Source organism: Nerophis lumbriciformis, linkage group LG10, assembly GCF_033978685.3.
Source record: "Nerophis lumbriciformis linkage group LG10, RoL_Nlum_v2.1, whole genome shotgun sequence".
NCBI classification, from domain to species: Eukaryota; Metazoa; Chordata; class Actinopteri; order Syngnathiformes; family Syngnathidae; genus Nerophis; species Nerophis lumbriciformis.
Window position 1 is genome coordinate 36,565,546 of NC_084557.2, and position 15,083 is coordinate 36,580,628.

General features: G+C 39.7%; 2 protein-coding genes across 4 annotated transcripts in view; one reads left to right on the top strand and one right to left on the bottom strand.

Moving 5' to 3' along the window:
* Positions 1-12,083, bottom strand: part of gas2a (growth arrest-specific 2a) — a 66,824-nt gene extending 54,741 nt beyond the window's left edge. The window contains exon 1 of one of the 2 annotated variants that reach the window (XM_061969681.2): positions 11,934-12,083. The gene's annotated coding sequence lies outside the window, so the exon portion shown is untranslated. Of the gene's footprint in view, positions 1-9,716; positions 10,083-11,933 lie in introns of those variants that run through there. The other variant, XM_061969680.2, reaches the window with a different exon arrangement.
* Positions 11,087-13,211, top strand: fancf (FA complementation group F). Of its 2 annotated transcripts, none has more exons than XM_061969677.1 (3): positions 11,087-11,118; positions 11,642-11,761; positions 11,996-13,211. In XM_061969677.1, exons 1-3 carry the CDS (start codon positions 11,102-11,104, stop codon positions 13,074-13,076), a joined length of 1,218 nt encoding a protein of 405 aa, XP_061825661.1. In that variant the 5' UTR covers positions 11,087-11,101; the 3' UTR covers positions 13,077-13,211. The 2 variants fall into 2 exon arrangements, with proteins under 2 accessions (XP_061825661.1, XP_061825663.1); XM_061969679.1 differs by having other exon boundaries at positions 11,999-13,211.
* Positions 13,212-15,083: the final 1,872 nt, after the last annotated feature.

Sequence of the window (15,083 nt, forward strand, 5' to 3'; positions counted from 1 at the left end):
CATCATACATTGGCTTGCATTGAATAATTATTTGTAAAATATTTAGGCCACGGTTTTTTATTTTAATTTTTTTTAATTTTTTTTAATCTGTCCTTTCTAATCCATTTTCTACCGCTTGTTACTCTCTGTGTCTCCTAGCCGCTCAGGCAATTTATATTGTCAAAAATGCATTTTCCCATCGATATTGTGACATCATCGGGCTTGGAATATATATGTATATACATATATATATATAAAATATATACAAAATCCGGCCCGCAGGAAGTCCCAAGTTTTTTATTATTATTTTTTTATATCTGTCCTTTTACCGCTTGTTACTCTCAGTGTCTGCTAGCCGCTCAGGCAATTCATATTGTCTAAATATGCATTTTCCCCATTGATAACGTGAGACACACAACAGCTAACACCACACAGTCTCTCACACACACACACTTTGGATTTGTCACACTCCATTTCCCTTGGTTTATTATATTATTATTTGTTTTGTATATATATATATATATATATATATATTAATATATATCCATCCATCCATTTTCTACCGCTTATTCCCTTTGGGGTCGCGGGGGGCGCTGGAGCCTATCTCAGCTACAATCGGGTGGAAGGCGGGGTACACCCTGGACAAGTCGCCACCTCATCGCAGGGCCAACACAGATAGACAGACAACATTCACACTCACATCCACACACTAGGGCCAATTTAGTGTTGCCAATCAACTTATCCCCAGGTGCATGTCTTTGGAAGTGGGAGGAAGCCGGAGTACCCGGAGGGAACCCACGCAGTCACGGGGAGGACATGCAAACTCCACACAGAAAGATCCCGAGCCCGGGATTGAACCCAAGACTACTCAGGACCTTCGTATTGTGAGGCAGATGCACTAACCCCTCTGCCACCGTGAAGCCCTATATATATATATATATATATATATATATATATATATATATTAGGGCTGCAAATCTTTGGGTCTCCCACGATTCAATTCAATATCGATTCTTGGGGTCACGATTCGATTCAAAATCTTTTCTTTTTTTTTCTCGATTCAACGCAATTCCCGATTCAAAACGATTCGCTATACATTCAACACATAGGATTTCAGCAGGATCTACCCCAGTCTGCTGACATGCAAAAAGAGTAGTAGATTTTTGTAAAAAGCTTTTATAATTGTAAAGGACAATGTTTTATCAACTGATTGCAATAATGTAAATGTGTTTTAACTATTAAATGAACCAAAAATATGACTTATTTTATCTTTGTGAAAATATTGGACACAGTGTGTTGTCAAGCTTATGAGATGCAATGCAAGTGTAAGCCACTGTGACACTACGGTTCTTTTTCTTTTCTTATATATATAAATGTCTAATGATAATGTCAATGAGGGATTTTTAATCACTGCTATGTTGAAATTGTAACTAATATTGATACTGTTGTTGATAATATTAATTTTTGTTTCACTACTTTTGGTTTGTTCTGTGTCGTGTTTGTGTCTCCTCTCAATTGCTCTGTTTATTGCAGTTCTGAGTGTTGCTGGGTCGGGTTTGGTTTTGGAATTGGATTGCATTGTTATGGTATTGCTGTGTATTGTTTTGTTGGATTGATTAATAAAAAATAAAAAGAATAAAAATGAATAAATAAATAAATAAATAAAAATCGATTTTTTAAAAATGAGAATCGATTCTGAATTGCACAACGGTGAGAATAGCGATTCGAATTCGAATAGATTTTTTCCCACACCCCTAATATATATATATATATATATATATATATATAGCCTGGCCCCCGCAAAAAATGTTTAACTGAAAGCGGCCCCCGAGACAAAAAGTTTGGGGACCCCTGAGTTAGGCTGTCAAATAACTAAACCTTTTTGGTATCTTTAAGCAATATTACATTTTACCACATTAGTAAATGCTCTAGTTAGTTTGATTTCACTCAAAAAACCAACATCCCATTGTGGTCTTCTTTCAAATAATTATTTCCTGCAGAATGGATGTCACTGTTCACTCTTTGCTCACACATACAGGTATTAACCTAGTAGGCAAATAGTATGCAAAGTTCATGAGGAAGCACATCATCCACCTAAGCTTGTTTGAAGAATGCTTTGGCTGAAAATGACCTCAAAATACAGAGGCTTTTAGTGACAAAATGTAAGGAATCTGACCTTTAAAGCAGTCTAACATTTCATGGTCATTCAGGATTTGGATGACACCGAATCACACTGCAGAGCAATAGTGGTCGACGAAGGTCATGTCGCCTTCCTGGAGACAAGCACAACCTGACCTGCCTTCACATCCTAGAGCAGCACACAGGCGTTACATTCCCACCAGCACTGACTGGCAGACAGAATGAAGGCATTGGGACAAGTTTTCATGTCTCACAGCCTCGCTCATACAAGAACATTCTTAGCACTTCTGTTTCATTTAACAACGGGGCAAGTGTCCTCTTATAAGTAAGCTTGTTTATTTTGCAAAGTAAGGCTGCAAAAATGCATCGAATAATTCCATTAGAAAAAAGCTTTGATTTGTATTGTGTTGCTTTAATGATTTGTTTAATGAGTTTAATTGATAAAAAATGATTAAATCCAGACAGCATGTACTGTAGGTTGCGCTGTGGCTGATGCGACCTTTGCATGTGTGGCAGGTACAGCGAAGTGCCAAGAAAGATAGCTCATAGAAGAGAGAGAAAGAGCGCAATGGGCCCAAAGAAGGCAAAATTAGCGGTCAAAGGTTTTGCAATCATTTAAAACTGAAAAAGACAGACATCATGGTGAAATGTGTCTACGAAGGTTCTCATTCATCCAGGTCATTGTCATCTAAAGGCATTCAATCGATCGCAACTGGACTGTTTGGTTTGTCTTAGAAAACGTTTCGCCGCTCATCCGAGTTGGCTTCTTCTTCAGTCTACTACCAGTCCAAAATAGTTGGTTAAGTGGGGGATTCCGATTATTTTGGACTGGTAGTAGTCGATCCACAGCGATGGTTCTGCCACACAATACCTCAATACTGACAAGGAAAAATTACACTTCAACGACTGTCGTTGGCTTTGACAGTTAGATTGCTCGATTGCATCAAAACTGTTGTTTTTCTCACTACGACAGGGCAAAAATATCCTTACCCAGGCACACCCTGTTGGTTTGTGAGTATACATATTTGGGGTTTTGGCATCAGCCGCTGGACGAGATCTGACCAATCTAAGTCTATGAGTACGAACTGAAGAAGCCTACTGGGATGAGCGGCGAAACGTCTTCTAAAACAAACCAAACAGTCCAGTTGTAATTGATTGAATGCCCTGAGATCATAGTGAAATGTTAGCACTGTCAAACTGAGCTGGCATTTCACGATATCGCTACGTACATAATGCAGAACATTACTAGAAAGCATTATGCATATTTAAGAGCAGCAGAAATAAGATAAAAGTGTATTTTGGCAGCCAATGCCATCTTATATTTTTGACTTGCACAACAATTTTTTTATTCAAACACATGTCAGGACATATTAGCATCTACAGTTTCTATGTTAAATGTGACAAGTTGTTTGTCCAAAAATCAAACACCACTCCTCTCAAATGCGCATGAGTTAAACACATTGTCACTCAATTTCTCAAAATGTATCAGAGTCTTTTTGTTTAGGTTGGTCTGTTATCTATTATGTATTACCTAGTTTAGGCTACACCATTTAAACATTTTTTTTTTAAATATAAATAAATGATAAATGGGTTGTACTTGTATAGCGCTTTTCTACCTTCAAGGTACTCAAAGCGCTTTGACACTACTTCCACATTTACCCATTCACACACACATTCACACACTGATGGAGGGAGCTGCCATGCAAGGCGCTAACCAGCACCCATCACGAGCAAGGGTGAAGTGTCTTGCTCAGGACACAACGGACATGACGAGGTTGGTACTAGGTGGGGATTGAACCAGGGACCCTCGGGTCGCGCACGGCCACTTTTCCACCGCGCCACGCCGTCCCCACTATAAGTAATATATAGTGATGCTAATTTGGTAAAAGTTCAATTTCAATGTTATGTGCATTTACAAGAAGAAAGAACGAAGGTCATCAGAAAATCTTCTTTTCTTTAAACTATTTTCCATAAAAGGAAGAATTAAGGCTCTAAAATGTGTTTTATTAGATTAGTCGAACAAATTCATTGATAGATTACTCAATTACTAAAATAATCGATAGCTGCAGCCCTATTAAAGTGGTGATTACATTGCTAAATGTGTACACGTTCATAATTAGTGCTGTCTAATGTAACAAGTTAACATGTGAATAATCACAAAACAATATAGAATTAATCGTGTATAAACACAGATTAATCACACTATTTATTATGACCTCAGATGCACTTAAATGGCACGTGGGTTGTTATACGGTCAGTGATGAGGTCAATGCATACGCCAGTGCAAAGATGAGTGAGAAGTCTGCGACCGGTGGCAAGTTTTAATTCAAAATACACCCTGACGGGACTTTCGCTTAAACCAAGCTCATTTGAATATATTGCAGCAGTGAATTCTCTTATCCAAGGACAACAAAATGAAAACACCATTGAAAAGCAATTATATTTTTAGGCAACCACTAGCAAGAACGCAACTATAATACAACAAGCAGTGGAAGACAGAGTATACTCGCGACAATGTTGTCAACAACAACAGCTTTTGTAGCATCTGTGATTAATCGTGATTAATTTAAATTCACAAGTGTGATTAATCAGATTCAAAAATGTATCGTTTGACAGCACAACTCATAATCCTTTGGAGTAATTTCCTTATTTTGTGCTTTTTTTAAATTTGGCCTGACTCTCAACTCTCCCTGTCCTTTTGCAGCTCTGTGAGGCAGAGGCCTCGGCTGCCAAAGAAACAGCACAGTGGGCCTAATCATATATGTAAACACTTGCATTTCAAAATGTGATACATTTCCAGAGAAATAAGGAATTTTCATTTGATCAATGTCCTACAGCAGGGGTGTCAAACTCATTTTAGCTCAGGGGCCGCATTGAGGGAAATTTGTGCACACCTGGGCCGGACTATTAAAATCATGGCATTAAAAAAAATAAAAATAAAGACAACTTCAGATTGTTTTCTTTGTCTTACTTTGGCCAAAAATAGAACAAACACATTCTGAAAATATGATAAAAATATAGAAAAAAAATACTGGCAGCTGTAAAGTTTAGATCCATGAAGGAAAGAAGAAAGTGAATGGATGTTTATAACTGAATACATATGCATTAAAATGTATTTTCTTTTGTATTATTTTTTTTAATGAATTAATTAAGTAACGGGCAGCACGGTGGAACAGGGGTTAGTGCATGTGCCTCACAATACGAAGGTCCTGAGTAGTCCTGGGTTCAATCCCGGGCTCGGGATATTTCTGTGTGGAGTTTGCATGTTCTCCCCGTGACTGCGTGGGTTCCCTCCGGGTACTCCGGCTTCCTCCCACCGCCAAAACCATGCACCTGGGGATAGGTTGATTGGCAACACTAAATTGGCCCTAGTGTGTGAATGTGAGTGTGAATGTTGTCTGTCTATCTGTGTTGGCACTGTGATGAGGTGGCGACTTGTCCAGGGTGTACCCCGCCGTCCGCCCAAATGCAGCTGAGATAGGCTCCAGCACCCCCCGCGGCCCCAAAAGGGACAAGCGGTAGAAAATGGATAGAGGGATGGATAATTAAGTAACGTTTATGACAACCTTTTTCCAAAACACAATATAGAATGTGAGATATAACAGGATAATGCATACATTTATCATTTGTTTTCAAATTGGTTACAAAAAAAATGTGACCCCAAAAATTTACTGTGGGACCCCATTTTTATGACTTGATGGGGTTCCTGGGACCCAATTTTGAAAATTCCTAGCGCCAACACTGATGGAGTATTGGTGCGTGCAAAACAGCAGCAGGCGGCTATGGCCTGCGTGCCGGTTCTAATACTAATCAAATATCATCCCAGGGGCCCATAGATAATCCATTCGCGGGCTGGATTCGGCCCACAGGCCTTGACTTTGACACACAGGTCCTACTGTGTCTTGCTGTTGCTATGAAGAAAGTAGAATAGGAAAACTGGTAGTTAAAAAAAAACACTCCAGATATGTAGCCTATACCGGGAGTTCAATCATAACCCACAATGTAAAATGCCACTGACCTTTCTGAGCAATATCACATCTTTTAATATTGTCCTTCATTCAATTTGTGTCCATAGATTTTGTTCAAAAGCTACATTGTCCTTGAGAAATGTGACTGAACATTCCACTTGTGGTTAACCCACATATTCCTCCAGATCTATCTGTAAAAGAAACAACCAATTGTTGATCTGACTCGGCACCTCACTGTTGCCTGACCTCCTCAAGTGCAGGTCAAAAAACATTCCCAACCTTGCCGCTCCTCTGGAGTTTTAGTATATGCATACATCCCCCTAAACCTGCCAGCTACAGATGTACTTCTCAACAGTCAGATTCCAGACACAGATGTTGACTCAGAGTTAGGAACAGAAGAACCTGCACAATAATAGTCAAGTATATAGAAAGAATACAAAACCAGTGAAGTTGGCATGTTGTGTAAATGGTAAATAAAAACAAAATACAATGATTTGCAAATCCTTTTCAACTTATATTCAATTGAATAGACTGCAAAGACAAGATACTTAACGTTCGAACAGGAAAACGTTGTTATTTTTTGAAAATATTAGCTCATTTGGAATGTGATGCCTGTAACGTGTTTCAAAAAAGCTGGCACAAGTGGCAAAAAAGACTGAGAAAGTTGAGGAATGCTCATCCAACACTTATTTGGAACATCCCACAGGTGAACAGGCTAATTGGGAACAGGTGGGTGCCATGATTGGGTATAAAATCAGCTTCCATGAAATGCTCAGTCATTCACACAAGGATGGGGTGAGGGTGACCACATTGTGAACAAATGCCTGAGCAAATTGTTCAAGAAAAACATTTCTCAATCAGTTATTGCAAGGAATTTAGGGATTTCACGATCTACGGTCCGTAATATCATCAAAAGGTTCAGAGAATCTGGAGAAATCACTGCACGTAAGCAGCGAGGCCGAACACCAACATTGAATGCCAGTGACCTTTGATCCCTCAGACTGTACTGCATCAAAAACCAACATCGTTGTGTAAAGGATATCACCACATGGAATCAGGAACACTTCAGAAAACCACTGTCAGTAACTACAGTCCGTTGCTACATCTGTAAGTGCAAGTTAAAACGGTAGGTACTATGCAAAGCCAAAGCCATTTATCAACAACACCCAGAAACACCGCCGGCTTCGCTGGGCCCGAGCTAATCAAAGATGGACTGATGCAAAGTGGAAAAGTGTTCTGTGGTCTGACGAGCCCACATTTCGAATAGGTTTTGGGAACTGTGGACGTCGTTGTCCTCCGGAACAAAGAGTAAAAGAACCATCCGGATTATTCTAGGCACAAAGTTCAAAAGCCAGCATCTGTGATGGTAGGAGGGTGTATGAGTGCCCAAGACATGGGTAACTTACACATCTATGAAGTAACCATTAATTCTGAAGGGTACATACAGGTTTTGGAGCAACATATGTTGCAATCCAAGCAATGTTATAATGCTTATTTCAGCTTGACAAAGCCAAGCCACGTGTTACAACAGCATGGCTTCAAAGTAAAAGAGTGCGGGTACTAGACTGGCCTGCCTGTAGTCCAGACCTGTCTCCCATTGAAAATGTGTGGCGCAATATGAAGCCTAAAATACCACAACGGAGACCCTGGACTTAAGCTGTACATCAAGCAAGAATGGGAAATAATTCCACCTGAAAAGCTTCAAAAATGTGTCTCCTCAGTTCCCAAACGTTTACTGAGTGTTGTTAAAAGGAAAGGCCATGTAACACTAACTTTTTTGCAATGTGTTGCTGCCATTCAATTCTAAGTTAATGAATATTTGCAAAAAAAATGTACGTTTCTCAGTTCGAACATTAAATATCTTGTCTTTGCAGTCTATTCAATTGAATATAAGTTGAAAAGGATTTGCAAATCATTGTATTCTGTTTTTATTTACGAATTACACAACGTACCAACTTTACTGGTTTTGGGTTTTGTATAAAAGTAAACATTGCTCAGATTGAAAGGCCACGTGACTGCCGTGAAGGCACCATAACATACCACGGCTGACTGCAGATTGCTGCGGGAAAGACGGGAATGGGAACTTCAGCAGCTGAATCACATCAATTTAGAAAACAAATCAAGGGTTGCCCTGTTGTCCTAACCAGCTCCGCATGTCACACAATCCGTTCCTTGCGCAACAGATCTGAACTGAAGATTTGTCCATTCAAACAGAAGTAAAAGTTGACTATGTTCACAGGTAAACATACTGCGTATCAGATTATATCACTTAAAGATTTGAACTGAAACTGAACAGAAATTACCACCATGAACGCAGTCATAAAAGCACATCTGTGATCTTGTGCAGCTTACCCTGGCCTTTAATAACCCATATGCCACATTAGTGTTGTCCCGATACCAAAATGTATTTCGATACTTTTCGGTACTTTTCTAAATAAAGGGGACCACAAAAAATGGCATTATTGGCTTTATTTTGACGGCAAATCTTACAGTAGATTAAACATGTGTTTCTTATTGCAATTTTGTTCATAAATAAAATAGTGAACATACAAGACAACTTGTCTTTTAGTAGTAGTAACCAAACAAAGGCTCCTAATTTAGCTGCTGACATATGCAGTAACATATTGTGTCATTTTCCATTCTATTATTTTGTCAAAATGATTAAGGACAAGTGGTAGAAAATGAATTATTAATCTACTTCTTCATTTACTTTTAATATATGGTTATTTTCTGTTTCAACATGTTCTATCTACACTTCTGTTAAAATTTAACAATCACTTATTCTTCTGTGTTTGGATACTTTACATTAGTTTTGGATGATACCACAAATTTGGGTATCAATCCGATACCAAGTCGTTACAGGATCATACATTGGTCATATTCAAAGTCCTCATGTGTCCAGGGACATATTTCCTGAGTTTATAAATAGAATAAACATTTTAAGAAAATGAAAGAAGATTTTGTGATGCTAAAAAATATCAATGTAATCAAAGTAGTATCGACTACGCTATTGTACTTGGTATCAATACATTTGATGTTAGGTGTAGATCCACCCATAATGACGCCGGTGAGCTACGGTGTGTAGTGAAGCATGTTTAGCTATTCCTCGTTCTGCAGGGATGATACTGACCGGTACTTTTTAGAGGCGGTACAGTACCGAATATGATTCATTAGTCTGGCGGTACTATACTAATACCGGTATACTGTACAACCCTATGCCACATACACTATCAACAAATAACACATCTTATGGATGCATTGTGACAGAAAACCGCACACACTCTTTGTTGTCATGCCTGAATGTGTTTAAATACATGAGTTTAGTTATTTTCTGCTATAGCTTATTATTAGATTATTGTTGTTGTAACGTTACATCTGAAAGCGGTCTATTCGTTTAACAGTGGGAGTAAATATTAAAAAAAAAAAAAATGCTAACCACAACTGGTGACTTGTGACACAAATCACACCCCATAATTGAAAACATCTCCTGAGTCACAAGTCACCATTTGCATCAATGTACACACCAACTGTCATCAAGTGACAATTTAGTTAGGCTTCTGCTCAGTTTACAGCAACTTCCAGGGAAACTGTACACAAAAGTCAAACAATTTTAAGGCAAATGTTGCTCACCCTCAGGGAACAGCTGCTGGGTGCACACCTTCTTCTCACTCCTTCCTCTGAGTTGCATGCAAAGTCCCACTTTTCATGCTTTTTCACTGCCTTGCATCCACCTACAGGGTGAACTGCACAACTCCCAGCTCCACACCACACGTTCTCATGATCTGGCTCCACACGCACTCCCAGCTGATGGGGAGGGAAGTTTGATCTCCCCACCTCCCTTCAACAATATATTGTTGACTCATTATGACATATTTGGACTACATCCAATAGAAACAGCTCGATACATTCGCCCATGCCCTTGTTACGTCCACCCTTCTGACAGACTACGTAAAATGTTATGTTGTAAGGTAGTTGTAAATAAGTTACAAACCCAATGTCACCATGAAGTGGAAATAACGTGAAATACAAGTAATATCCGAATCTGAAACGCTAACATCCTAAAACGCAACCCCATAGCCAAAGGGCCGCTTTTATTTTGAAGGGACGATGCGGAAGAGAGTTATTTTCTGTTCAGAACCATTTCCGGGTTCCAAGATGAGGAAACGTCAAGTTTTTTGTTTTGTTTTTTAACAACGAACATACAATTATAATGCACACAAAAGTCAAGGCACTTTCAACACAACCAACAATCTCCACATCAGATTGAGCACATCACAACATCTGCAAAACATGTCAAGAAAAGAAAACAAAAGCAAATACAGATAGAGTATTAAATATTAATGAATAATAATAATAAAAAATATGAAAATAAATAAATCACTTTAAATGTTTTTAACAAAGATATCAATTTAAGGGCTTTTGTAATCTTCTTAATCATCCTCCAAAATTTGATAACATCAAGTAATAATGAACAGAATTAGGATTGGGCATAGCTATTTAAATGATAAATACTTTTTAATTGGAAAACACCCTACAGCAGGGGTCGGGAACCTATTTGGCTGAGAGAGCCATGAAAGCCAAACATTTTAAAATGTATTTCCGTGAGAGCCACATCATATTTTTTAACACTGAATACAACTAAATGCGGGCAGCGCGGTGGCGGAGGGGATAGTGCATCTGCCTCACAATACGAAGGTCCGGGGTTCAATCCTGCGCTCGGGATCTTTCTGTGTGGAGTTTGCATGTTCTCTCCCTGACTGCGTGAGTTCCCTCCGGGTACTCCGGCTTCCTCCCACCTCCAAAGACATGCACCTGGGGATAGGTTGATTGGCAACACTAAATTGGCCTTAGTGTGAGAATGTGAGTGTGAATGTTGTCTGTCTGTGTTGGACCTGTGATGAGGTGGCGACTTGTCCAGGGTGTACCCCGCCTACCGCCCGACTGCAGCTGAGATAGGTTCCAGCGACCCCAGAAAGGGACAAGCGGTAGAAATGGATGGATGGATGGACAACTAAATGCATGCATTTTTTAAGTAAGACCAACATTTTTAGAGCATAATAAGTCTCTAATTATTTTTATAACATTGTTATTTCTTGAACAGGTGCGGTAGAAAACGGATGGATGGATTAAAATGCATGAGAATGTTTTATATTTTGAACGTTATTTTTAACATTGTGATTACCAGCGGAATTATTCATTACTTATCGTGTTTGTCAGCTAAGATTTATCTGAGAGCCAGATGCAGTCATCAAAAGAGCCACATCTGGCTCTCGAGCCATAGGTTCCCTACCCCTGCCCTACAGGAATGTGTGAACAATGTAGGGTATTAGAAACAGTAATCCATGTTTTTTTTTAAATATGTACAAAATATAATATAGAAAGACTGACTATGACTGAAAAACTGAGGGTACTGGGACGCTGAAGAGCATGATAAATCTTGCGGACACTGAAAATGGAAGGGAAATACTATGGGAATTTTTGAACAATACTGGACTCAATGAGAGATTGTAATTCAATTATAAAATGAAACTGAAGATGGCAGTAATGCAACACAGATGGATTCCAGCTGCCGTAAAACTGAAAAGAAGAAGAAGAGACAGGACGATAGTGGGCCATGACTGCGCACGCGCAGCTTCCCGAGCGGCACAAACAAAGGCGAACGTGGCAAATGGAACGTGAGTTTATGGTTTTTGCTCTCCTAACTCTAACGTATGAAGCATTTTTTCCTCATGTACATTGTATTCGTCACACATTGGAAGCGTTTTAAAGCGTGTGCTTGCTTCCGTTAACAACGGTTAGCCAAGGGCTAGCAAGCCGGCTATAGCCACCTAGCTAGCCAGCATGTACCTTCCACGGTGTTCGGGCGGTCGTCACAAGAGAACATTCTGCGTGTTGTTTGTCTTCTTCAGCAGGACTCATAGCACCGAGAGAGAGCGCCGCATGGAGGCGGTGCTGAAGAACTTATCGAGCACGGTCGAGTTGCTGGCGGCGGCGGCGAGGAGCGGTGACGTCATTCACTGGGACGCGCACACTCTCTCCCGCGCTTTTCACTGGGCCTGCTACTGCGAACACCTTTTTTCCAGGTATCACCACAACCCCAAAATAAGGGAGGTCATGGAGGTGCAATTACAGCGCACTAATAGCACTTTGCGAGCCGTCTACGGCGAATACGCTGATCTGTCCTTTCTGGACCTGTCCCAATGCCAGCACTTGTTACTAAAAGGGCTCTTAAACAACCCTAAACTTCCTCTCGCCATCATGAAGATACTTTTTGACACAAAAGCACCAGAACACGGTAAACCAGGAGACTATCCAGATGTCACCGGCCTTGGCAGCCACATCATTCAGTGCAAGTCTGCTGGCCAAATCTTAAATCTGCTCTCAGACCAGTCAGCTGTTGGAGCCGATGCAGAAGTGCAGGCGTCCATGTTGATGGAGAACCTGCACGCAATGCTTGGTTGCGGCGTCCATACTTGCTGGGCGCAGCGTTTTCTCGACTCGCTCCTCCAGGGATGCAAAGAAGCAGAACATTTATGTCTGGTCCTCTCTGCCGCTTTGCTGACAGGAGGAAACACACATGCACAGACTACCTCAGTGGATTTTCTCCTAGACTGGATCCAGCAAAAACACAGCTTGCTGCGACACATTTGCTTTAAGCTGCCCCTTTCGCTCGTTAAAGACCTGGCTAAAAGACACGTCAAGTTCAGAGACGCTTACTGCGCCGTTCTTAAAGAGCAGGCCGGTGGTATGGAGTACTGCATCAATGCTGGCGAATGGGTGCAACGCAGTGCAAATCCTAAAGTGTCTTTTCAGGAAGTTACTGAACACTTTGTGACGTTGCTTAAGGCATGTCCATCCTGGAGGAGCACTGTAGAAAAAGAGCTGAATGAATTGAAAATATCTGCTGGAGACTTTGATGTCAGAGGACTGAGTGTTTGGGGAGACCTGTTAGAAGAAATACACAAAGTTCAGTCAGATGCAGATGGATAATATTAAAATTTTCTACACATTGAGTCAATATTTTAATGCCTTTCTGTAGCAGAAAGTGACAAAATCTTATTAAATTAACACCAATGTACTCTATTAGTTCAAATGAAGGTGAAATAAACCTGTTTTTAAAATGTTTACAGGTCTCTGTCTGAAAATAAAATGAGGTATTTCTTCACATAAGACACTGGTGTCAAACTCAAGGCCCGGGGGCCAGATCTCGCACGCCACATCATTTTATTTGGCCCTCGAAAGCCTGGAAATGATATGCACCATTAAAGTACTTTATATTTTCTTACTAAATGTATTAGTTTCTTCAATTTTGACAGGAAACATGTATGGTATTTAAAAAAAAAAAAAAAAAAAAATTGTCATAAAAAGATGCAATCATGTGTGCTTACGGACTGTACCCCTGCTGACTGTATTGATATATAATGTAGGAACCAGAAATATTAATAACAGAAAGAAACAACCCTATTGTGCGAATGAGTGTAAATGGGGGAGGGAGGTTTTTTGGGTTGGTGCACTAATTGTAAGTGTATCTTGTGTTTTTTATGTTTTAATTAAAAAAAAAAATGTATATATATTTTTTATTTCTTGTGCGGCCCGGTGGTTGGGGACCACTGGTCTACATAACATGTAATGGTGGTTCTTTGGTCAAAATGTTGCATAGATTTTGTTTTACAGATCACCTTCAAGACGCTTTCTGACAGTCTTTTCCGGATGCGCAGTTTTGTGGGCGGTTTTATTGACATGGTTCACCTTCGGCAGCGTCTTCTCCCCGTCATCTTTGTTGTAGCGGTGTAGCGTACAAGGACGGGAGTGGAAGAAGTGTCCAAAGATGGAGCTAACGGTTTTAATGACATTCAGACTTTACTTAAATCAATAACGGAGCAGTATCTCCTCATCTGGAAACAACAACAAGGCCGGAATTGTGTCCCGTGAAAAAACGTCCGACCGGAACTCTAATAACTTAAGTTCCTTGGGTGAATAATATAAACTCACTACACTGGTATGTTTTAGCGCTTTCATGGTGAGATTACTGACAGATATAAGTAAGATTTTTATACTACTTTAAATTACAAATGGCAACAGCGGAGGATGAATGTCCCATAACAAGAAGACAAGAGAAAAAGAAGAAGCTTATCGACTACGGTTGTCGGTACAGACCACAAAGGCGGATGCGCGCAATTTTTCAGGATTTATGAAGATCCCAAATACAGATCAGCAGGTTCCAGAAGGTAAGCAAAGTTGCCTTTGCATAATATTGCGAAACAAAACGCCAGATAATGTTTTACCTTATACACACACCATAATAATACTTGTATGTTTAATGTGCCGACAATCCACCAAGTGGTGTGGCTTCATAGCTTACCAAAGTCGCACTAAAATGTTTTGATATATTTTTGACCGCCGTCTATAATGTTCTATATTTTCAATGGAACATAAAATGTTGGTGTTGTTTACTTGAGTCAAATTGCAGTCCTTACATATATCTTATGTGTGACTGCCATCTATAGGTCACACCTATCATTACACCATGTACCAAATAAGATTGCTTCGAGGTTGGTGAGCAAAACCAGAATTATTCCGTGCATTAGGCGCACCGGAATATAAGGTGCACTGTCGAGTTTTGAGGGGGGGGAAAGGATTTTAAGTGCGCTTTATAGTCCAGAAAATTCGGTGTATATAAAAAAATAATGGAGTATAAACATGTGTTTAAAATATTTTCCCTAAAATACGCCTTGAGTCTATAATTTGTTTTATCTGATTACTCATTACTACTACTCAAACAATTTAATTGATAGCTGCAGCCCTAATCCACAATACTATTACTGTATAGTGTTAAATGAATACACCTACATGTCAATTACAACTAAGCTCTTTATAAGGGCAGAATACATACATCCACATTTGTACAGCATCTCATTAGATTGTGCTTGTGTACCTAATGTCGTGACCGGTGACAAAGCTATATCTGCTCTAATCTTGTGATTTATTCAATTGCAC

Coding starts and splice junctions, on each gene's coding strand:
- fancf (XM_061969677.1), top strand. Junction 11,762..11,995: donor GCGAACGTGGCAAATGGAAC/GTGAGTTTATGG, acceptor TGTCTTCTTCAG/CAGGACTCATAGCACCGAGA.